Genomic DNA, 24755 nt, shown 5'->3' on the forward strand with positions numbered 1-24755 from the left:
TCTTCTTTCAGCTGCAGGTCTGGTGTGCTATTCCCACATTCATCACAATGGATGAACATGTCAGTGCAACAGTGAGGCTCAAAGACATGTTCTTAATATCTGAGGTCTGGGGACACAGAGGAATAAGGTATTTGGATACAAATGCAATAATGAATAACAAGTCTTGTTAGTGGAGTCGATTCATCGTTGATTTTGGGGGATTTGTTGACAGTAAAGAAATATGAAATATCACCAGACATATTAAGTTGTGCATATCAAATGAAAAAATCTAAATCAAGGAACAAAGACAAAATAAGGAAGATGTGGATATTTGGGGGCTGTAAACTAAAACAAACCTCACTTTATTGCCACATTATTGTAAAAAGATCCCACTTTTTTTGGTTTCACACGGTGTTCATGGGGGAACCCTTGATTTGCACTAAAATGCATAACGCATATGGAACCCTTCATTTTTGATTTAACACGTGTTGCAACATGTTTCTTGAAACTTTATTGGAAATTAATAAATATTCTGGCATAAAAAACGAGCGGAAAGTGAAAACACAGTCCTCCACACGATGTTGACAGCTTGTTGACTAGCACGTTTTTGCTTCCACATTATTCTGCTGGGGAGCATCAGTTCCCCCTCTTGGCCATCCCATTGCAGAAACTACACATCCCAACTCCCGATGTATTGAGTGTTAGCCTACGATCACTGTCACGGCAGGGGATAGGATCATAATCAAGTGCTGGCTTGTACAATCCTCCAGAGTAGTGACCGTGCATGTGTGTGTGATTCATAGATTTCTCCCTATTCACTCGCTGAGGCAAGTGTTATATATTTTGGACATTTTAGCCAAGAACCTCACACATTCCTTTTAAGATACAGCACTAAACTCGGGCCCTTGACATCAGTCCTTGCGCCTTCTAATGAGTTGGACCCAAACCACAGATGCCACCTGTAAATATCAAACATTTCAGCTGAGACTGAACTTATTTCTCTCTGAGACAATTTTAATGAAACTAAGAGGCATCAGAGCATGAAAAACTAATAAACAAACGATGATGGATGTGTTAAAGCAATTAAAATTACTCACCACGGGTCTCTGTTGGATCCATGTTGACGATGTTGTCATGCTTTCTGTGCAAGCCAAAGAATCTGTGGAGAGTGAGAGTTACCGAGGGTTCAGCAAGATCGTGTCCCCTCAAATATCTGAATATATTTGCTCGGAATTTGTTTCACTTAAAAATAAATCAAAAAGGTTCAACTGAGGTTACTGTAAAGGTGTTACTGTACTGCAAGGACCGAATGGAAACTTTTTGTAGGGCCAAATCTGAATTGTATCACCAAGGACTGATTTGTAAGCTCACAGTTTGCATGAACAGTAAGATCCACAAGTGTTTATCAAGACTGCACGCTATAAAAGGACACAGTTGTTTTTAACCCTGTCGCTCACATTCTCCTTCTTAATCTCCACAATCCTGATAACAATGTTGTCTTTTATTGTCAAAGACACGGTTGTGTGAATCCAGTTTTTCTTTTCCTATAAATGTGTTGAAATGGGTCGCAGCATTTCAGCTAATTCTGAGGTTTGTAAGCAAAAAAAAGGATACAGCTGAAGATGGTTGGCAATTTAACAACCCTCAAACATTATGTACATGCAATATTCAACTTAACATACTATGTGCAGTATGTGCTGTACCTGCTCTGCCCATTTAAACATGTAAGGTGTCTCTGAAAGCACAGTTTTCACAGTTATATAAGACGTGTTCAGTAAGAGTTTATTCAAAGTATGAGGTAATGCTGAAGAAAATAAATGAAAACACAACATTGACAATGATGGATTACTTCACTCAGCTACTTTAGATATGGCTGGAAGTAGAATTATATATAGTTTTTGAATAGGGTTGAAGCACATGGCTACAGAAAGTTAGAGAAATGACAGAATAGAGTCTACTTAGGACAAGGTAATAGCTGAGCAGTGTCAGTGAATGATGCCCAACGACCTGCAGGAAGGATGCTCTGTGTGTGTGTGTGTGTGTGTGTGTGTCTGGCATGGTCACTTCCACTGCATTGTTTGCGTCCCAGAGGCTCCAGCTGTGTTTCTTTCTGCTGAAATGAACTGGAAGTGGAGCTGTCCCTGTGAAAAATAAAACCTGGAACATAATGCTCAATGTGTGTATTTCAGGGAAGTTTGGACCACTGTGTGTGTGTGTGTGTGTGTGTGTGTGTGTTTTGGTGTCCAGGCATGTGCTCTATGTGGAAAAAGAAATTTGCCAAATGCCTTTTTTGTGCTTCAGACCACTAATAACAAAATGTCCCACAAACAGTAATTGCACAATGTACACACACCACGATGCGTTCACAGAATCTGACAGAAGATCAGATATGTACGGACATGAACCGAAAAAAAGGAGCGGAAGGAGACATGAAGAAAAAGCTGTATACATGTGGATGTATAAACTATAGTGGCCATTTCTTTTTAGCTGCAGCAGAGAGTATGTATGTTTACTTTTGCTTCAGTTTTCTGAGAAACACGTGAACACAAACACGTGTCTTTCGCGGGCGGTGCAGGACTAATTCCAGTCTTGACGCATTGGGGTTTGAACCAGATTGAGATTAAAGGAGTGCTTCATCACCTCTGCTTCCAACTGCCTGAGTTTAGCTCAAATCATTTGATTTAAATCAATTTGACTGATTTCGCCGAGCCCGAACAATAAAACAAGTCAGTGACATTACAGATTTCTATTCTAACAACCACGTAAATGGTACCACAGACAACAGCAAGCTGTTAAGTAAATTATTGTAAATGCTGCTAATTTCAAGACATTTTCTTATTGATTAAATAAGTATTGACACATTATCAAATGCAATGTCATTCATTCATTTTCATTGCCTACATTTCTATCTATTGAGATCTAACTAAAGATTATAAGTAAGTGCTGAAACCTGGGAGCTGGGTGATGTTGCTTCAGTCTGAGAGGACGGGAAACACAAGTAGTCAGATGATCAGACAGCTTGTACACAAGCCGATAGTTTGATTTACCAGATATCCAGATCATCTACACAATCCAAAATGTTGGTAACGCCCTCACTGCACAGAAAACCTGTGTGTAAGTACAAATGTGGCAAGTAGAGCAGGTCAAAGCTAAGCCAGGAAGTCAGTTTGTAATGATCAGTTTTATGATTTGCCTTCACTTTCTCTTCTAAATAAATTGTGCCAACCCAAAAGATTATTTCAAACCTGTGTGACTGTTTCGTGGCTTGTGTTTTAGAGATGTTGCTGTGTTTCTAAATCTTAACAATGAACTTGGTGAGTACAGACAGTCTGTGAGCAGACAAGCTGCTGCTGAAGCACAGGGTCAGTTTTGAAGTCAGGCAGCAGCCACTGATGATTACTTGATTTTATTCTAACCTAATATATGTATATATATTCTCGAGTGGAGATACAATTGTATGGGAAGATGTGAGCATACTAAAAATATCCCCCCACTGGATTTTCCCAGTCCCATTCACATGCACAAACAGTATAGAGCCACCAAGATAATCTTTCTCGAGTCTTGTGCCATTCATCCACACACCACATCACGTCAGTTATAGACATGTTGGACTACTCTTGGTGTCCGATATGTAGTCTTAATTACTGATAAATGCTCTAAATGTTGTGTTTTTTGTTGTTAACCCCTGCTTTTGGCCTTGTGTTTGTTGTCGAGTGTAGAAAACAGAGATACCAATTCAAAGTTCTCTGTCTGAAAGCCGTTTCATCCCTGCGCTCTGTAGGATCCTGCTCTACGTTGAAAAGCAGTTAGTGGGGCAGTGATTGACAAAGCACCATTTATTTGCCTGCAGCAACGGATCTAAGAGGAATGCCACATAATAACCTCTGTCTCACAATTAACCGAGACGATCAGAAGTGACATTTTAACTGGAACCACACGTTTCCAGCCTCAGATGCTTAACATTGTGTTCTTCTGTAGCATTTTGGGCTGCACTTGGGGGAGGCCCAGCGGCAAACACAACACAAGGGCTGTCAATCACACTGAGGTTAAATAAACTGAGCGGAAATTCATGCCAAAGCCAACAGGCAGGGCAGCTGTATAGAGGGGAATAAATCAATTTAAAAGAGTCTCCAAAACCGGGCAAAGCACAATAAATCAAGTGTGGCCAAAACACAAACCGTGCAGTTTCCATCATGTTTTACTTCTTTGTCTTTTTAAAGAGTGCCCCGGCTGTGTGGTTTTCAAGGCAGACTTTCAAAATAAATGTTAAAAATTAGAGGCAATATCCATACACATGCTCAAACAATAAGTCTGTCTGTGGGTGGGATTTCTGTGTGCAGAAGGGTTTGTGTTTTGGAGGGAGCAGTAGCACTGAATCTTTCTGTTTGATGCATCGCAGCAGTTTAATGCGCAATCATAACTCACCGTGATCTGGACAGATGTGGATAAATGTTTGGCAGGCCTGAGTGAGCACATCCAGTGTTTTCATACCTCGTGAGATGCTGTTTTGCTATTTAAACTAAAGTAAACATGTTTTTATGCGTGATCCCAGTCACAGATGAGCGTCAGAGCAGAATAAGAGCTAACATCCTCCTCTAATGTCACTACAGGCCTGACTTCTCTCTGATGCCAAGATCTTCTCCTGAGGGGTTCCATGTTTGATGCTTCACATGCAAGCACACAATTGTAAACTTCACTGTAATGACTGCTCTCGGTTTGCCAGGCACCGCTGCCAGTCAAAATATCTTTGGAACACAGAGGCAGCGGTGGGATTCTGATTTTCTGTCATTTGTAGGAATAAACATTTTAACCAATCAATACCAAAAAGTGACTTTTTTTGCCTTCTGGCTGACCATGAAAAGAAATTTTGGAAAAGGTAAAGCAGGCCACTTGTTTCCTGTTTAGAGTACAAGGAATGAAAGCGCAGGAAGGGCGTGGTGGAAGTAGAACAGACAGAGAAAGTATCGTGCAGCCAAAGAATGAGGAATTTTAAAACTTGGAAATTCAAGACAATTGCAGCAACAACCTGTAGCAGAAAGCAGGAAAAAAAAAAAAGATTTTAAGGGACAAAGGAGGTCTGTGTGGAGGGAGAGAGTAGCTTGTTAGCGTGAGAGTGACCTTTCCCCACAGGTGTTGAGATGTTTCTTCACTCCTCTGCTGCCTTTGAGAAAATATCAGTTCACTCTCAGCGCTCCTCCCGTCTCTGATCTTCACTAAGCCTCAATATCTGCCAGGACGTTATCACTAATTTTTGGCCTTATGAGGAGGCTATGATGGATCTACTGTACACCTCTTACACACACATGCTCACACATACAAAGGGAAGGCTGGACTGTCAGCACTGTCGGAACAAAAATGTTCAACGAAACAAGTCAGCCTAAAACTCTTAAGCCTGAAGTACATTAAATGATTTGTTCGCTGTGAAACATGCTATTCACACATCTAGCAGACATGGAATAACGTTATTATTATTTATTTGAAATTGTGCATCTGTTCATCATGAATTTAAGGTCAACATCTCTTTTAGCTCAGTTTTGGTCTCCACAAACTCCTGAGAAAACTCTATATATCTGGGTCTTTAGCTGCTGCTAAATGCAAAGTCAAAGCAATTTGAGAATTAACAAAGAATTAAAATGCATGACCACGTTACACATAGTGATGTGATCCATTACAAACATAGAAACAATGATTAGAATGACTTTGAAAAAGGGGCAATTCCTTTTCCGGTGTAATTTCACCAATTTTTATAAGTAGTGACATCAAGGGAGCAATGATGTACAGTAAGCCATGAAACAGTCTTACGCTAGTTTAATTGAAAGGTCATTTCAAATAATTTCTTCATAAACTGAGGTCGTAAAATGAAACAAAGTGATTCATATTTTCTCAACTAGCAATAGAATCATTTTGGTGCTCCATCAAACTGTTGAAGTGGTTAGGAATGTACCAATTCTGGCCTTTATTTCCCTAAAATGTAATGAAAAGCCATCAGTTAAAAGGAGGGATACTCATTATGCACATTTTTATGCTCTTTTTTTGGGGTCATTAAACCCTCTGCAGACATTACTTTTAACTTACAAAAAAACTCTACAATGAAGAAGGTCTGATTAGTTATGAACACATATATTAGTCACACACCCCTCTTTCTCATTCTCTCATTCTCTGGTTAGTGGAAGTCATATTGTTCACAGGAAAGTTTTGATCCATTTGTTAGTTAAGTTCCAATTTTGGTGGTACTTGATACAAAACTAAACAAACAACATAAACAAGTTATTTCCTCTTTAACTTTAGTGGTGCTTAAGGCATCCAAACTGGAAAATGTGCATATTGAATGTCAACTGAAGGTAGTGTTGGAGCACAAACCTGCCACATCAGTTCAGCGTTGAGCTTTAGTTATACTGCCTCCTGTAGGACACTTGGAGAAATAACTGTTGCTATTGTGCACTCAGCACACATCCCTCTCATCTGATGGAAACTAATCATCAAAGTTACAACCATGTGAGATTAAAGCTGCTAATTATTGATATTAGTATGTGAATGGTATTGCTTGCACTGACTGCACAACAGAGAAGAACCACCCACCTCTTCAGTTCTCGTCAGCTCTCATTTGAGCAGCAGCTTTTTGAGAGTTTACCTTCCAGTACTGACAACCTGGATGTCCTGTCCTCGGGTGACATGACTTGGTCTCATTGTGGAGTTTCCTTCTGTGGTTTCCTAAAGAAATGTGTGTAAGAGAGAGAGAGAGAGAGAGAGGAAGAGCAATCCCAACGTCTACCTCACATGAACTCAGAGCAGAGACACAGCATGGGCAGAGTTTCAAAAAAACAACAGCACGAATTGAACCGTAGATACAGGCAGCAGCCGGCAGTAACAATAATTCTCTTTCCATCAACTTCTTCAGAGACTTTATTCATCCCTTGGAGACAGCTGAGACTCTTCTCCCCAGGCTTTGAATAATAATCAGCTTTGAGAAAAATATACATAAATCCATTTCAATTAATATGTAAATAATCTGATGTAAACACATAAATAACACCAAGATAAGATATAAATTCCTCTCTCTTAACAGCGCAACCGAGGGACTTTGTTGATCGGGGATTTCATTTCTTGTCGTCTGGTACTGGCTTTGTTTACACACACACATCATGCAGCATTAAACATCAATGCAGTTTTAGTCTCCCCGAGGCAGAATGGCTCAGAACTCAAAGCAACTCAAAGAGGCTGTAACCACGACTCTACACATCATCTTTTACATTTTCAGGAAGACATCATCTTGCACTAAGAAAACATTCCCACTTATAACAGGATAATATCCACACAGTATCTGGAGCTAAATGATGGCTCCAGGTGTCTAAACAGGCTTGCTGCGCTCTCAGATACAGTACAGGATAAATATATTGTGACATGTTGGAATATACATACTGAAATGGGCTATACATCATCACTTGGTCCACAAGTTTTATATCGCCATTTCTCTTCCAAAGACATGTGTTGGCACAGAGGTTATCTTGATAGTCAGCATGATAGAGGTACAAGGGCGACCCAAACTTTAACCCGCTCGTGATAATATACTTATATCTCAGTGCACACGTTTTCATGAGAGTACATTTAAAACCGTATAATAATCTTGACTCCCTTGGTTGTATTCATTAATCAAAAAAAGTCATTCCTGAAAGAACAAGCTACATAACACCTTATATTATGGCACACAGTGCTTCTTTTTCACCTCAGTCTTAAAGGATAGGTTCAGATTTGTTCAAGTCTGTCTTAATACACCACGCACACGCCCATATGTTCATTAAGTCTAAACTCAAAAGAGAAGTTAAAGAGTTTTTGGTTGCTGTAAACATTTCTTCTGTTATTTTCCCGCTCTTTTAACGTGCACACGGCATGAGGGGCTTCCTTTAAGACACACTTAAAACAGGACCACACAGCCGTGTTAGCAGCTCTGTGTGCTCAGTGGCAGCGGTGCGTCAAGTTAAACGCTTATGTTAGAACGCCAATGTTTAGCAGGTTAAGTGTTCGTCATCTTAGTTTAGCGTGTTAGCATGTTAGCGTTTACTAATCAGCAGTGAAACCACAGTACGGTTTTGCAGTTTTAAAATTTAGACCTGACGATGGCACTGGATGAAAAGCTGAGGGACGACATGAATGTCTGACCCACATTTCATGTCAGTCCATTAAATACTTCTGTTTCTTTCTGGAAAGCCAAACAACCCACCCACACTGCTAAAGACAGAAAAGCTGCTGGCATGGCTAACCGTGCGAACCTATCCTTTCAAAAAAAAAAAAAAACTTTAGCCTCTGAATTTGGCACATTTTAGACTTTCCCCTGAGGATCATCATCATCAACCCTCTGTCTACCTCCACAACCTGACATTGTTATTATTACTAACAATATCACAAGCTACATTACACTCAAAACACTATTTCAGACAAAACAAAAACATTATCTTCATTTGACGGAAGATTCGACACATCAGCTCACAGCTGTACAGACAATATGCTTTCATAGCTGCTCAGTCACATGATGCCCAAATTAGAGAGGATATCAAAACATTAAAAATGTATTTACTGGGCAACAGTGATGTTCTGGAAATAGCGTAATGGCATTTCTATCCACTTCACAAAGTCAGCATGGATAAACAGTAACAGTAAGTATGTACAGTACAGTTCTTCGCCTGTACAGTTCATACACACTTATTGTGTTCTTCTTTATACATTGTCCAATGAGCTCCTTTATTTGCTTATTGGCAGTGTTGAGTCATATTTAAATTAAATCAGTCCATCAGCCCCAGGTTGGGTATCCATTCCACTGGGATGAAACATGAAGGCATCAAAAAGCACAGGAGGCTGAACACAAGCACGACTGAACTCAACTGCGGTGGTAAATGTCTTTGTAGGCTCATCTCGTTCATCACGGCAGTAACAGTGGGTCATATTGAAATCAAACTATCCACTGGACTATCTAAAATGACTTCCCAGTGAGTATTTTAACTCCAACTCGACTCTGCTCTGGTTTAAGTGCACAAGGCTGGCTGAAAGGCAGGGGCTCTGCCGAGGATCTCGCTCATAGCTAACTATGCGGCTGAAGAAGAGGCTAAGGGCTACACTCCCAGAGTTAATTAAGAGATCATGTTATGAGGCGGGTTTAAGGAAAACAAAATTGACTGTGGTAAAAGAAAGACGAAGACAGGAACTGTGGCAGTAGAAATAAAATATGCAGACGCTGAACAGGGCTTAAGTTTTTTCAGAAGGTCTCGTCTTTTGTTAGACATTGTGTGGGTGTGCTGTCTGCTGCCATCAACGCTTTTGCAGCGTAATGATCATCTTTTGTGTCTCACCTCCACACATACATACCCGTTAATCAGACGGATGCTTTTTCCCCACAAAAGACAGAGTTTATGCTCCTCTGGCTGCACTGTTTTGTGTTTACTGAAGATATTGAATGCACTGCTGTAGTGTGAATAATAAGGTTTATTATTTATTAACTTATTTGTAGTGACTTTTCTTTCAGGAGTTTAGTATTTCCTTATTCTGACTCTAGGGGGAGCTACAACTGTGTTTCACTGGCAAAATGACATATAAACTGATCCTTCTATTTCTGATAATACAAAACTGAGAATTGACATATGGCGTTCATGAATTTTGACGATAAAGATATTTTAAATTTCCAACAACAGCTCCAACAGCATCTAATTCATGATGCTGTTGCAGGCATGTCAAATACAACACATTCTAGGTGTCTATTTTTTGATCATTGCCGTTTAGATTTTGCATAATGGAAAATAATCTGCGCAAAAACACACAGGAGCTAAAAAAGACACTAATAGAAGCTCAGGTATTGAACTCTGTGTGGGCTGATTCTCTTTGACACGCGTATACTCACACACAAACACACGGCCATTAACATCCATATGGATTAACCAACATCAAACGACCGAAGAGATAACAACCCAACACGGTTTCGGTTTTCCCAAATGTGTCAGAGCGTGTTCGGTTCTCTTTTAGGATACTGAACCTTGATCCTTAATGATCAGCTGCCTTTCATCTCACACTCGGTGAGGCTGGGGCCTGATGGCACCGACGCATGCACAACCACGACACACCAAATAAATGTACAGACTTCAAGGGGAACTAGCACGGTCTTAAAGGCCTGGGTTTGCTTGCGTTCTCAATGAGCTGAGACCACAGAGAATATTGTCTGGCCAGGTTGACTTCAACTCCATGCCTGCCAGTATATGTGTGTGTGCAGAAACGCGTGGCCACCACTGTGTGTGTATGTGTGTGTGTGTGTGTGTATATATGTATATGCATGTCTCCCCAGTATGTGTCTGTGTGAGTATTTGGGCACAGTGTGTGTGTGTGTGTGCGCGTGCATGCGTAGGAGTGTGACCTGCAGCTGTGATGTGGATCACCAGTATCCACTGCTGTGAATGAGGAGGATAAATAATCCAAGGTGCTCTCTGTTTGCTGTTTGATATTGAAGCCAAATGCATGTGAACAGAGCATAGAACCAAGCAATCCCACAGCAGGCCCAATTTGCCAGCATTCAATGCGGCTTGACCCCAACCACCTGACATGAATGCAATCATTCAGCGAGACCAGAGAACATTGGGTCTCCCAGGACGCTGGTAGTTTTCCTCCTTCCAGATTTCAGAGCTGCTGCACAGGCCTAAGACTACACAGCCAATGCGTCAGCAGATAGACGGAGTGACAGTGACCCCCCTGAAAACAATCAAGCTTTGACGTCCAGTCCAATCAAGGGTAAGCCTGCTGAGTCGGCTACACGACAGAGATGGTGTGACTCATGCAAACAGACGTGATGGAATGAGAGGAAAAGTGAATGGAAAAAAGAATTTGTGATTATTTTAGTTTTAAAAGCTGTTGGAGAATGAAGAATATTCCCTCACAGACACTCTGGATGTTGGCTTGTACGTGTGTCTACTGCCTAAGTGTGGGTTCTGTTGCACTTGTGTTTATTCTATTGAGTATCCAGTGTGTTTGTGTCAGCCAGCTCCTGTTCTCCAGGTGGCAGGGAGAGTGTGAACGCTGCGGAACACCTCCTCGCCTTTTTCTCTCCGCTTGTCTTAGAACCTGGTGCTCTCATGTTTCAGCATGCGGATGTTGGTAAGAGTGCCGCTGCCCCTGTGGTGGTACCCGTAAGCCTGGCGCTGCCCCTCCAGTCACCGAGCGCTGCTGCCTGCCGACGACATGCTGCTGCTGGGACTGGAGCTGCCCGAGCCCCGGTCTTCAAACACACTGATCTCCAGCTGTGGACACGAACAATGTCAAGGATCATCATGACAAAGAGAGTACTAAGACACAAGGTTGAGACGGCGCTGGAGGCTAAAACACTAAAAGACTTTCATAATCTACAGGTTACTGTACTGCTCTCACACTCCCAGAGTGTTGCCATCTTAATGTTGGGTTAACATCCCCAATCAATGTATCCCAGATGTGGTGTACTCATGAGATTTCTTTACTTGGAGATATCAGTGACTGGTGTGAAAAATTTTCTGTTGCTTTCTCATTGATTAGCTTATTTCTCAAGTCAGACGTGTCTCCAAGGTGCTCAATATACAATCACATCTTGTTTTTGGCTACGATAAAATCTGAAGTGTTTAAAAGGGGTTGTAGCATCTGGAAGAGCTCATGACAAGGTCAAGATATGGCTCAATATCGCTCAAACTGGAGGTGTGGATTCTCTTACTCGAGGAGTTTTACCTCACATAGCAAAGACATTATCTGGGACAGGAAAATCGTGGCAGAAGTCGTTTTACCTGTACTTGGCTTTAACTGCACCCTCGTCTTATAGGTCCCAGTATGATATGCCGCGAGACCAGTTTTAAAGCAAGAATCCATCAACTCAAATTGGCTCTCAATAATGAAAAATAGCATTGAGATCATGCAAACAGGAAAAAAGTGATACATCCAATGTTAGAGGCCTCATTTTTCCAAAGACACAAACAGAGACCATATTGTATAGGAGTGTATTGACTAATAAGTGTTGGTAATAGGCTGGCCCTGCGACTTGGAGCCTGTTCTTTGAGCCAGTCTGGGCCAGGCCTGTGTGATGGTCTACTGGACACATTCTCCCCCTCCTGCTGCCTTTTAACTGCACTGGGATCAGAGACACACATCTGAGTCACATCTGAAAATGTAGCAACTGGACTGTAAAAGAACATGAGATGAGCCACGTGGAGGGTTAGAAACATTTGAAACGAGGCTGGACGGCTTAAAGCAAATAAAACATGTACCTGTACAACTTGTGCTGCTGATTCATCACATCACCTTGTTCTTTTCACCTTTTGTTTTCAAAGGACATTGGACAGGGCGCGCATGCTTTTTTCAGTTCTGCCCTGCTTCAAATGTACTCCTAGGAACAGTAGTTGGCAATAGTACAGCTCCTCTGCAGCAGCTGGAATTTAAGTTCCCTGGTCAAGGACACCTTGATGGTTATTTTATGAGGAAGAGGAGATATTTCTTATCCATGCGTCCAACCCAGATGTTTCTAGCAGTTACAATCTCTTAGGAAGCCAGCCTAGTTTCCCCAACCTCTAAACTACTGTGACCCTTTGTCAGTCTTCCTGTCTGGGCCTTAATCCTCATCTATTTGTTTCACACTTGAGCAGCAGCAAGATGAGTGAAGGATACAACCCTCATTCCTCTTTCTATGGGGTCTGTGAGCAGCAAACCTCTAGGAGCATAGATCTTCTCATTCTGTTCCTGGATGTAGCTTGATATCTTCCTCAGCACCTGGAATAGAAAAGGACAGAGGTACATTTGGAGATAATCCAGATTTGATAAGAACCATTGGAGGCACGATGAAAACCCAAAACAACAAGCATAAAATAATCTGAACAGACCTTCCAACTGGTGACCCATTACCTGAATATTACTTTTTTGAAGCGCGCTCTGTGTCACATGTAGCTAAAAGAGGGCTGCAGCAGCTTTAACCTCATCCCGTGTTGTGTTGAGTGGAAAAAATGAAAAATGGAAGAAATGAGTTTGCAGTACTTCTGCGCATAGTTAGCATAGAGCACATGATACTGACTCTCTAGAGTCATTGCCCGTCTTTATTTTTCCTGAACATTATAATCTAAACTCAAAGTAATTCCATTATGCTCTAAGTACGGCAGTTATTTTTATACATAGTTCCAAGCCACTCATGTCAAGCAAGGCTGTATGAATTGAATTACTAAAATTGACGAGCCCGAGCTTTTCTCTTTTTGAAGTTTTCCATTTGAAAGCTTTAGTTCCTAATTTCAAAGATGGCTCTCTCAGGCTAAATGTCATGCCTTGGTTAACTGTCGGGGCAATTTGGAAACACTCTACAATGTGAGGTGGACAGTTTATTTAGATTACATTGGCAGTGGATTTATTTCTCAGTTTTGCAAGTGAGTATTGCATCAACTGTGTAAAAACCACAGAGCAGCAGTGGAGTGAAGCTGAGCACTAAGTTCAGAACATGCCTTGGCACACAAAATCAAACAAGCATGCCTGTATACATTCTCCTGCGCTTTACAGCTACACACAGTGTACCCTGGAGACGGGAGTGGAGCTTGACCTGGAGTGTTTAAGCACTGCGATGTAGTCCTAGTTCGCTGCTGATAGCAACCAAATGATGGCTGACTGACAGCCAATGATGCTAAATAGACAGGCATTAGTTTAAGTGGCGTCATTAGAGCAGCTTATTCAGCCTCAGCCATGCCTCCATGGACATCAACAATGCTGATGTGCCATGCCTCTCCTAAACTCTGCCTAACCATGTCAATCAGCTGATCTGCTCTCCACTGGGCCTCATGTACGCTGAGACAGCTGTCATCACTCGTAAAAAGGAGGAATCTTTAGCACATCTGCTTGTCTGTGCTAGAACAACACACATTCGTGCCACAAAATTACAACATTACATATTGTATAACACTGGTTATTTAATACTTTGGTCTTTGGCATTCATTTCTACTCACTACTTCTTATCTTATCGCTAAGAACACAGCGACATTGCTAAAATGAGATCCAACTGGGGATCAGATAAGTTGTAAACAGTCAGTTGAGAAATAATATTGAAAACTTTATTGGTGGAGGCAAAACCTAAACTGAAGTCTGGTCAGTCCAGGGATTTGTTTAAAACCTTTATGATTTTCTGAACACTTGTGTTTCTTTCCTAGTCACTTCTTTTTAGCAATGTTGCCTCACTGTCAATGCATAATGTAAGTACAAAAATAGGATTCAGGTCAATTATCCTTTTAAGCATGCTGCATTGGGATGTGACAGCATTTGGATTTGGATTCCTTAACTGATTTATTCAACATGACAGATTCACATCCTCTTCTGTAAGTTAACTAAAGGTCACTGCAGCACTCAGCCTTGAGAGATTAAAACAATAGAGACTGAGCAACACACTGAGCAGCACACTGAGCAGTGTTCCTCTGGGATGTCAAAGGCCTGCTACAGCTGCAGGCACAGCTGCTAATACTGTGACCCCTGCTAGTGCAGACTAAACTACAGAAGAATACTTCTTTCTGTCTCCTATTGGAAGAGGAAGAAGAGACTTTTGCAATGAAACGTCTGGATAATGTTACAATATGGGGAGCAAACAAGACATGAAATTCCTCTGTGAGAAGCCATTCAAGAAGCCATCAAAAAGCAGTGGTTTGCACCACTGTGCTGCTTTAAATCAGTCAGATCTATGTCAAGTATACCTAAGCAGAAAGCAATCAGTATTTGGCTTGGAAAAATGACAGGATATCCACAAATTTCTTATAAACTGTGTCTTTTGTTAAACACAACATCAAAGAGAATCAAACATCATGGAGGGGGAGCGGAGACATACAGAGCAGAGCCCTGACTAATAGGTTTATTGTGGTGCAGGGAAAAGGCCAATCCTTTCACTGCTAGCAAGCTCTGAGGGCAGCTCAATCCTCTTCAGCGTAACAATATGACAGTCAAGTATACAAGCTGTGCCTCTGCTGTACTGGCATGTGTGTGACGGTCCTTCTGGGAAAAGCTTTGTGAGTTTTGCGTGTATCGCCTAAGAAGCAAAGGTGTTACAGTCTGTTTCAGATGCATGACACAAGTCTGCATTCGTCTGCTAGAACAAAAGCTGTTTATGTCACCAAGTGCAGTGGAGGGAAATATGTGTGTATACATGTGTCTGAGTGAGTCCCATGTGTGCAGTCACATTCTTGTGAATAATAGAAGAGAAAAAAAACAGGACATGGAGGGTGCATGTATCTGTTCTGACATGCTGGCAGCAATCAGTGTCTTTTGATGGGGTGAGATATAAGCATCAAGGGCTCTAGGTGCTCCAATGAATCTGCACACTGATCCTTGCTCGCTGGTGTGTGGCCTCTTTATCAGCACACACACGCAAACGCGCACAAACGGCATCGACTTCTTGGGTGGGTATATTTGATCGTCGTCCATCATAACGTCATTCAGCCAAAATGATTAAGTTAAACAAGTAAATAAACAACTCTCCTGTGGGGCCGATAGCATCTCAGCATCTCAATGGAGCGGCACCCAGCTGACGGGGAGATGAAAGGAGCATCGGTCCAGGCCATTTCTGCTTCGCTTCAACACAGCAATAAGTCCTTTTGTGCTTCTTGGTCAAGCTCCCAGTACCTCTGTGCTGCTTTGATAAAGAAATGTTTACAAAACGCAACAAGACTAAGGAGATGAATGTTGTGGGTGACAGATATCAGAACAGAGAGGCATGCTGGGACTTCACGCCACTCCAGTTTGATCTAAAAGACTGGCAGGTATCCACACAGTCACAACGGGATTAATCACACTCACCGTGTATGTGTCTGTGTCTGTGTATGCGATTGTGTTGTGTATGTGTGTGTTCTTGTTTCGTGGAGCAAGAAGCAACAAGTAGAGGTTTAATCACCTGCCCTTTCTAAAGATGGACATCTTGGTTGCGCTGAAGATAAATGTCATGTTGCAGTTGGCATGCCATGCCTCGCCCACCGACGCACAGGTGTGGGCCTTAGAGCAGGTTTTTAATAGCTAGTGGACAGACAGCTGAGGGGAATATTGAGAAAATGAGATCGTATCTGCAGTTTTTTGGCTCTTCTGCCCTGCATGTTCTGACCTCTGAGAGCCATTGTACATTAGAGCACACAGTTGGAAAGCTTTCGTATGTGAGGGAGACGCTGCTTTGCGGACAGGCTATGGAGTTTATAGTAACCAGCTGTACATGAATAATGGTTGAGCTGAGATATTCAGTAAAATCCTGAAATAGGATCCAGATCCATTCAATTACTTTCATATCTTTAATATTTAAATCATTTAATGTTTGAATATTTATAATGGCAGGACAATGGGTAAGCACTTGGCACTGCCACCTCACATCCCTGGGGTTGAACCTGCTTCCCGCCGGGGCCTGCAGGTGGTTTCTTCTATGCGGTCCAGTTTCCTCCCACAGTCCAAAGACATGCAGGATATTTGCATGATATCTAACAGGGTAAGGCTGGTAAATTGCCTGTGCATGTGAATGGTTGTTTGTCTTCAGGATGTACACTGCCTCTCACCCAAAGTCACTTATGACTCTATAGGCCTTTGCAACGCCGTTTTTCCCTTAAGGCTTCATCAGGTTTGCTGTAAGATCCATAATGTGCCAAAGTTGTCCTAGGAGACTGTGTTAGGACAAATCTGGCCTCTGGGATAATGATCCAGTTTCCTACAGAAGGTCTACTTTAGTGTCAGAAAGAATAAAACACTGGGTAACCGTACCAAAACAAGCTCTATTAAAAGTCAAGCTCGGTGTGCTCTAAGGAACTGTTAAAGTTATAAAAGCTGTGGAGGCTTTAAAGGAATAATTAAACATTTTGGGGAAATTTGTTTTCTTTATGAGAGAAGATCAAAAGATTGATGCCACTTTCATGTCTGCTAGTTAAGTATGGAGTTAGAGCCAGACAGAAATAAGCCTTTTTCACAACGGACATTTTGACTTGTCATAGTAGGAAAAACAGGTTAATTACATTAACGATGGCTCTGTTCTATTCAAGTGCCCTAACAAGCATCACGATGTGACAGTGAGGCAGCGAGAACAATACTGACACTGAAGCAGCTACATAGAATTCCTAAACAACAGAAACATGAGCGGTGAAATCTCAGAGAAAACAAAGAAAACAAGTAAGTATATTTCTCACATTCTCCATCTTTGTAAAACCCCTTTGAACGGGTAAATGCTCTTTCTTGTCCACACGTTGTATATGGCTTTTGTGTTTGTTAGCATTTAGGTGCGCACAGATGTATTACCTTCTCATAGCGTGTCTCCATGCACAGGAAGATGATATAAGCTGTTGCACAAGCCAGACATCCTTCCAGGTACGACTGACCTCCAATTTTTTCGGCCTCCACATAATAAGAATTTAGGGTCTTCACCGTCTCCTCGAGCAACGTTCGCTCAATCTACTTGCAGACACAAACAAACATCAAGGTAGAAAAATGGAGGCATGCACACACCACGAGGACTGCAGGAGTGAATAGCTTTCAGGCATAACAGTGGAAGCGAGCGCAGACCTCACTTTGAGAGTGTGAAGAAACACGAGGCCAAGATGAAAAATTACTCGGTGTTGTGACAGCAATGGGTAGCGACACAGATCTAAAACAAAATGTTTTCTAATGGTCCTTTCACAGCGACAGCCTGTGTGTTGTACCTCAAATAAATAGACACATTCTCTCCCAGTCCCCAAAGTAAGTACAAAATGTGAAAATGAAAGCATTAGGCCCTCTTCTTTAGCTTTACCTTCCTTCTGAGCACGGACAGAAGACTTTCAATACAGCCGTGACCCTTTTATTCTGCTTTTGTCTGCAGAGTTAGAACTGCAGGATATTAGAGGTCGTGCTGCTAACGCTTATATCCATCTGTGGATGGGGTGGAGAGTGCATCTTGCAATGTAATAACGCTTTTTAATTATGTTTAATGTTCGGTATTTTTAAGGATTAACGTTGCAGGAGTAGCTGCTATGATGAGTTTATAATCTATCCTATATGACTCAAGTTAATGTATAACTGTGAGCATTAGGTTATGTCCATCATTCACATGCATGCTATCACCCAGGATGGACCACTGTGGTGATCTTAAGCTGAATTATGGGTGTTGTTATGGGGGCTTTGCCAACATATCAGAGCTGCCTGGATGTGTATATGTGAGTGTGTGTGTGTGTATTTGTGCTCACCCTGTTGTCCAGCTCTGAGGGGAACTTGGTGAGGAACCGGCACACCGTTCCTTCGCTGTAGTCTCTCTGTATAAACACCTTCGTTACCAGCGATGCATTGTGCCTCAGCTCCTGAAGGTTATGGAACTACGCACACAAACAGGGAAACGGCACACATTTTAATTTCTGCTCCAAATTACATTTATATTAACGTGTCTGTGTTCTCCACACCACATATGAAGAATTTAAATTCTATTAACAGAAATTTCCAATCAGACAATAAAAAAAACAAAAACACACTGATTTAAAGTTCTGAACTTTTTTGTTCCTCTTACGCAGGAGATGGTGGTGACTTAGTGTACAGTCTATCATGACAAGTGAGATGCAAAAAAGGGTGTGTGTGTGTGTGTGTAAGAAGGCTTTCAGTGTACAGTCAGGCCTATTTCTTTGTCAAAACTTTCTAGCTGGAAATCAACTTGTCGACAGTACTTCTCAATAACAAGGCCCATACAATATTTACATAAAGCTACCCAATATTCCTTGCCAGCAAGGAGTTGTATTTTTGCCTGACAACACAGGTGCCATAGGGCTACACACAGTGAGGGAATCGTATTATGTTACTACATCAACAGCATTGCAGGCTTAGTAAGCACTCTCACTGCATTCCTTCTGCATCAACTGGCTCAACTGCTGCACTAACGAACACTTTGAAAGACTCTCCTTTACAGCACTTTGGCGTTGAGCGCTGTGTTTTACACCCAAACAGTCGTTCCCTTGAGAAGCATACAGCAGCAAGCAAATGGGCCAGTGTAACTTGTCCCCTGCTGATCTAAATTACTCCCCTCAAGAGGATGGCAATTAGAGATACAGTAGGCGCATGGAGGGAGGGCAAGGGATGAGTAAAAAGTGGGTGAGAAACAGAGAAGCATGATGTTTGCATTTCAGAGTCTGAGTGGCAGCATGTTGCACCAGCTCGGGTAACTTTCTCTGGTTTTTGTCCGCCTGTCCTCTTTCTCTGTCTCCCTCTGTTTTTGCTTGCATGTATGAGCCAAGAATAGTCATTTCCATGTAAGCAGACATAGTACAGTGTGAGTCCTTCATCCCTATATAGGGTATATCACTCACAACCAGGAATAGTATCCAAAATGCTATTTTCGTCAGCTGAAAGCCAAAATTGTCTCACAGCCACTAGATCTTTCTGTCTGCCAGAGCTTTTAATATCCTTCTTTATGCCTCCTCTGTCTCGCAAACACAGCCCCCCCCCCCCGCCTCTCCCAGCACTATCTTCAGGGCATCGTGATGAACAACAAGTCACTCTATTAATAGAAGCAATTATCAGCACACGATTGAGCATCATTTATCTAAGTTAGAATCAGTTGGCCAAGAGGTAGGTTCATTAAGATTATACAGGTCCTTGCAAGTGTGTGTGTGTGTGAGTCCACATATATACATGCAAAAATGCGTTGCGTAAGAGGGAGACTGATACGTAAATACGTAAGGAAAAAAAGAGGAGGAGAAGTAAGAAGGAAAGAGAGGAAGAAAGAAGGTTCTGGGAGGCGTCCAAGCCAGAAGCATGTGAGTGAAACCCGCCAGCTTGCCTTACACCATCACATGCACTGCATTCAGGCCAGTGGGACGTCACGGCGTGTTTAGGCCTGTCGGTGACCTACTGACCTCTGCTTTACATCTCTGTGCTACATGAAGCTCACAGCTGAGCTGAGCTGAGCAGAGCAGGCAGGTGTCATGTGTCTCTGAGGCCACCAATCAAACACTGGGGCCATTAATTTCTCCAAGGATAACTCCTCCACACTTGATTTTAATTAACTTGTAAACTCTTGTTCCAGTTTAAAATTGATTGGCCTGATGGGGGTTGTCATGGTTAAAGGCCAAAACTGATACATCTGACACCAGATGAACAGTTTGGAGCAGCACTCAGCGCCAAGTGAGAGGCTGCACGCTTCACTTTGTTAACATCTTTATGTCTTAAGGAGCTATTAGGCTTTGATTGACAACGTTTACGGCAGGTCACACACGTTTTGTCTCACGGACACACAACATGCAGAGACCGAGGCAGACACATAACATCTACATAAAGCCGAGGGCTGGTTTTAACATCACATTTAATGGTCCTTGCCTGTAAATTGCCTTGTTATGCTTCCTCCAAATCAAATATGTGCTTCTCTGCACTCTGCAGGTCGACTGCACTTCAGCAACGACCACTCTCTCCAACCTCATCCTTAAAAGCAGGATGCTACAACTTACTGACAACTGCTAAAGACCTTCAGCAGCCAATTTGATTTGATACTAGAGGACGTCATGACATATTTCCTTTGTCTCATGTTGTTGATGGTCCTGGCAGAGTGGCCTTATCTGTGTTCATTTAATCCTTTAAGATAAATGTTTTCTGTTGGCAGACTGCTGATATTTACTTTCCAGCGTGGGAGATCAGGGTTCAAATCCAGTCTATTACTGTGTCCAAATATAGTAGACAAGCAGACAGCAATGTTAAAGTGTCACACTGATCACACGGGACTCTATTAAGAAGGTCTGCTTCGTGCTGCACTGTCTGCCGTCTCTTTCCACTCACATACTGAACACTTTTAGATCAGTTTACATTTGTTTGCACATTGATTAAACACAGGGGTGAAAGAACACAGTGAAGATAAGTTAAAGTAAGAGGATCGCCAGTTAACAGGCTTATAAACACATATTGCATCAACCAAAGAAAAGATAGAGAAAGAAACTAAACACGTGTCTGATTGTAAGAGTAAGGCAACGACGCACGTGAATTTAAACAATCTAATAAATTGTAAATCCACAAACAGTTTCGTTACCAATTAGTACGACATAACAGAAATTCAACCTATACACAGTTTATTAAAAGCTTTAATCAGGAGAGACTTTCCCGGGGAAATTCCACTGGTGCACAAAAAATTATGAATTTCATATTTCATGAGTGTAAATAGCCGCTGGCTGAGCAGACGAATAAAAGGCGAAGAACCAAACTACTCTATGTTCATTTGAATCAAAATTAAAAGATTACATAATGTATCAGTGACCCCTTGTGATGACAGATGTTGCTAAAATGAAAAATACCACTTTTAACACATTTTGGCTGTCATGTCCTTTTATTTCTACTCTGATACCCGCCTCCCATTTCTTTCCTCCAGCCTGAATCTGTGACTCTGTGTGACTCTCACTGCCATGACATGTTTCCTAGTTTAGTCATTCGGACTCAAGGAACACGTAGCGACAGTATGGGTGAGTGCTGCCAGTGGGCAGGCAACGCAAAGGGCACACACACAATTACAGTGCGCACAGTAAATGCACTCAGACTCAGACGGTTCATTCTGGTCTCACAGCTCTCTCAGCATTTTTCTTACTGTCAGCTCTCTCTTTTCATCTCTTTGTACTATAACTGGTTTTCTGCCATTGGGAGCCGAACTTTTCATGTTTACTGCCAAGTTGGGCTAGCCAGAGGTCTATAAATCATTGAAGTTTAGACAGTGTTGACAAAACAGTCAAATTTCCATGACATCTAGGTGGAAGATCAGTGACTGTGGGAGCAAAGCTGGAAGAGGAAATTGGATAAAGGTGGAGCATTGTTTGAGTTGAGAGCTGAGCCTGCGCCAGCCTCTGAGATGATTACTGCGCTTCGACACATTATTCGTCAACAACGTAATGCTCGAGCCAGGCGTAGCCTACAGACTGAGAGGGGGATCTGGCAGTAGTGGGCTTCATGGATCCAGAAACCATCCATGCAGCAAAAACAGTCAGCAGTATGAGCTGATTGTTACTCAATCATTTAACGTGGTCATTTGCTGACTTGGCATACAATAAATGTCATAGAATGAGTTCTACTATAAAATAAGACAGGGAAGGAGAGCGAGAGAGAGGCAGACGGATAAAAGCATGGGTAGGAATAAACTGTGCTGCTCATCTCAAAGTCCAATCACTGATGGCTACAAACTGCATCAGCCTGTTCACATTAAATATGCCATGGATAATTTATAGGCCTTGGACGTTAAATCTGTCCCGGTTCCACACACTGTATGTGTTTGTGTGCATGTGCATGTTGTGTTTGTATGCATGGCTGTGTATGTGTGTGTATAATTGATGGGGCTTGGACAGGGATACTGGCAGACCACCAGAGGAAATCAGGGCCACTCTGCCAATGTCTTGCAGGCTCAGGGAAAAAAACAAAAAAACACAATCATGAATCCTGCCCAGCTTACAGCTCCCTGCACCTTTACCTGCAGCACCACTTGAATAACAACTTCACTCACTCATAAATTGCATGCTTTTAGGTATATATATATATATACATATATATATATATATATATATATATATATATATACATATAAACACCCACACACATATGAACACACACATATGCATGCAAACTTGCATTCCAGCACATATTGCATGCTTGAGTGTAAGCTTTCCAGAAGTTGCACCAAAGTAATGGCTGTCTCCTCTAGTGAGATCATTATTATGATAACTAAGGCAGCTCTGTCTTCAGCATTGTGGTGACATCACCAAGGACACGCAGAGGGAGAGAGGAAGACGTGCTGTTGGCCTGAGAGCTTCCAGGCATTACTAAGGCTAAAAATACATCAGCAAGTGCTGTTGATGCTGCTTGAAGTAACTAGTTGTTCTGTGTGCCACTGCCTGAAACAATACCTGGCATTTCTGTCATGGGCTCCCTGCACCTTGTGCCCAGTGCTGTGCAGAGTTGACACTCATGTTAAAGACATTTATCACAGGCACGAAGAGAGTCCGACACCGCAGATGTGAGCATGGACAGCGGTGTGAATGCGTGGCTCATTTAAAATGCGAGGACAAAGCCTTGTCAAGCTAATTGAACAGTTTGACAAAGGAGGAGACGGGGAGAGAGGCTGTCCCTGTCCATGGTGCTGACTGCTCCATCAGCATCATCACCACTCTCATCAGTCTCCGATGCTTTGAGTCTGCTCGCTGTGCTCCACCTGAATGATCAAACTATGAAGGCTCAAAAGAAACGAAAAAAAAAAAAAAAAAACTCTGTTCTGTATCTGATGAGATCTGCCTGCAATGACAGAGCTCATAAACAGTGATGAAAGTGAGTGAAATTGAAGCTCCTGGACGTGAAATATTTAAAACGATAAGGCAGCATGACTCCTTGCTACTCAGATTCATAAAAAGCCAAGTCCAGCCGGCTGGTGTGATTACATGGAAGGATGTGCTCAGCAGCCATCCTCGAAAAGCCAAAGAAATCTTAGGCACTGCAAGCAAGACATTCAGTTTGCGAGACTGCGTTACTCAAGCTGCATTTCTAAAAAGAAAACAACAACAAGGAGGTGCTGCATCATTTTTTTTTTTTTTTTCAGGTTTTGTTCATGAAATAATAAAAGAAAATTCAGCGTGAGGGCTGGATCTCTTACCTCTGTCGCCATGTTGCAGTGAGAGGGTGCAGGATCTGTCCCGTGCTGAAATCGGTAGCCGTTTGTGCTCGTGCTGTGCGGGACAAGCCGTCTGTAGAGCTGGAGGCTGCAGGCGCGTGCACGTGGGTGGCCGCGCGCGCGCGGGCGGGCGGGCAGGCGCCTGCGAGTGTTATCGCGGGATGCGGAGGGGCAGATATGCTAATTATATAAGGAGGTCTGTTAATGCAGAAAACCGCGAATAATTTGCTCTCAGATTCGGTGCTCAAGGTCAGACTTTCAAACGCAAATGAGAAGATTTTTTTTTTTTTTTTCAAGCCTCCACGTTTCTTCTTGTGGGATATTAATAATTTCATTGATTATGAATAATTCAAATAAAGTGCCTTGGTTGGTTTCCGTTTCCATTTGCGACCAGTCGAGTCCAACTCACATTACTTCAGTGAAACAGGTGTAGAAATAAAGAAATGTTCTGATAATATACACACACAGGAGTCTGTTCTGTGGATATCAGGGCTTTATCACTGCTATTAGAACTTCTGCAGGAGTTGTATCAACACTTTAAGAGTACTAGACTGATAATCTGAGATATGCAGCGATCATTATGAAGCCACCAGTGTGTCCTCAGGGAAATATTAGCGTGAGGATGAATCACTTGTTACTGCCTGCACGCAGTGAGGCTCCAGTTCATTCAAATTAGCTTCTGTTTTAATATTTAGGCAAAGCTTTGCTGTGCTGTGAAGTCATCCAGTAGGTGTTTACTGTAGCCAACATCCTTTCAAGGCAGGTTGGCTCTGGTGCGAAGTGGTCATGCTGCAGTGACTCATACTGTTGCCCATATGCTTAATGCACCATTAGGAAGTGCTCGTATTAAACATTTAAGAGCCCTCTTCAGTGTACTATATTGCTACTTTTTTTTTCCTTTCATGGATACCAAATTCTTCCAGTTCATGAACAGATCAAGGTCTTACTTGGCTTGAATTTTTTACGAAGTTGACCTCAAATTCACATATATGCCTACAAATGTGGCAGCAAGATAAAAAGATTGTGTGTGTGTGTGTGTGTGTGTGTGTGCTCCTGACGTACCCAAGGACAGGAAGATGTTTTTGATTAGATAAAAATGACTTGGAAGAAAGATGGGGAGCGAAGTCACTTTGATGAGGCTATTTTTGGGCAAAACTCTTATTTT

General features: G+C 42.1%; 2 protein-coding genes across 4 annotated transcripts in view; both read right to left on the reverse strand.

Annotated features, from left to right (window-relative positions):
• slc25a16 (solute carrier family 25 member 16) overlaps nt 1–24755 on the reverse strand; it is a 391343-nt gene that overhangs the window by 49511 nt on the left and 317077 nt on the right. The gene's annotated exons all lie outside the window — the stretch shown is intronic.
• Nucleotides 11163–23584, reverse strand: golga7bb (golgin A7 family, member Bb). The gene is made up of 5 exons (XM_070841399.1): nt 23573–23584; nt 18168–18293; nt 17245–17397; nt 12634–12735; nt 11163–11249 (listed from the first exon to the last, which is right to left on the reverse strand). The coding sequence occupies exons 1-5, from the start codon at nt 23582–23584 to the stop codon at nt 11163–11165; spliced, it is 480 nt and encodes a 159-aa protein (XP_070697500.1).

This window comes from Pempheris klunzingeri, chromosome 12, assembly GCF_042242105.1.
Source record: "Pempheris klunzingeri isolate RE-2024b chromosome 12, fPemKlu1.hap1, whole genome shotgun sequence".
In the NCBI taxonomy this organism is placed as follows: Eukaryota; Metazoa; Chordata; class Actinopteri; order Acropomatiformes; family Pempheridae; genus Pempheris; species Pempheris klunzingeri.

Bases quoted from the DNA above. Each gene is read 5' to 3' on its own strand.
- golga7bb (XM_070841399.1), bottom strand. The intron at 12,736-17,244 runs GTAATACATCTG...TTTCTATTCCAG, and splicing joins TGGAGACACGCTATGAGAAG to GTGCTGAGGAAGATATCAAG. The intron at 11,250-12,633 runs GTATCCTTCACT...TCGTGTCCACAG, and splicing joins TAGAAAGAGGAATGAGGGTT to CTGGAGATCAGTGTGTTTGA.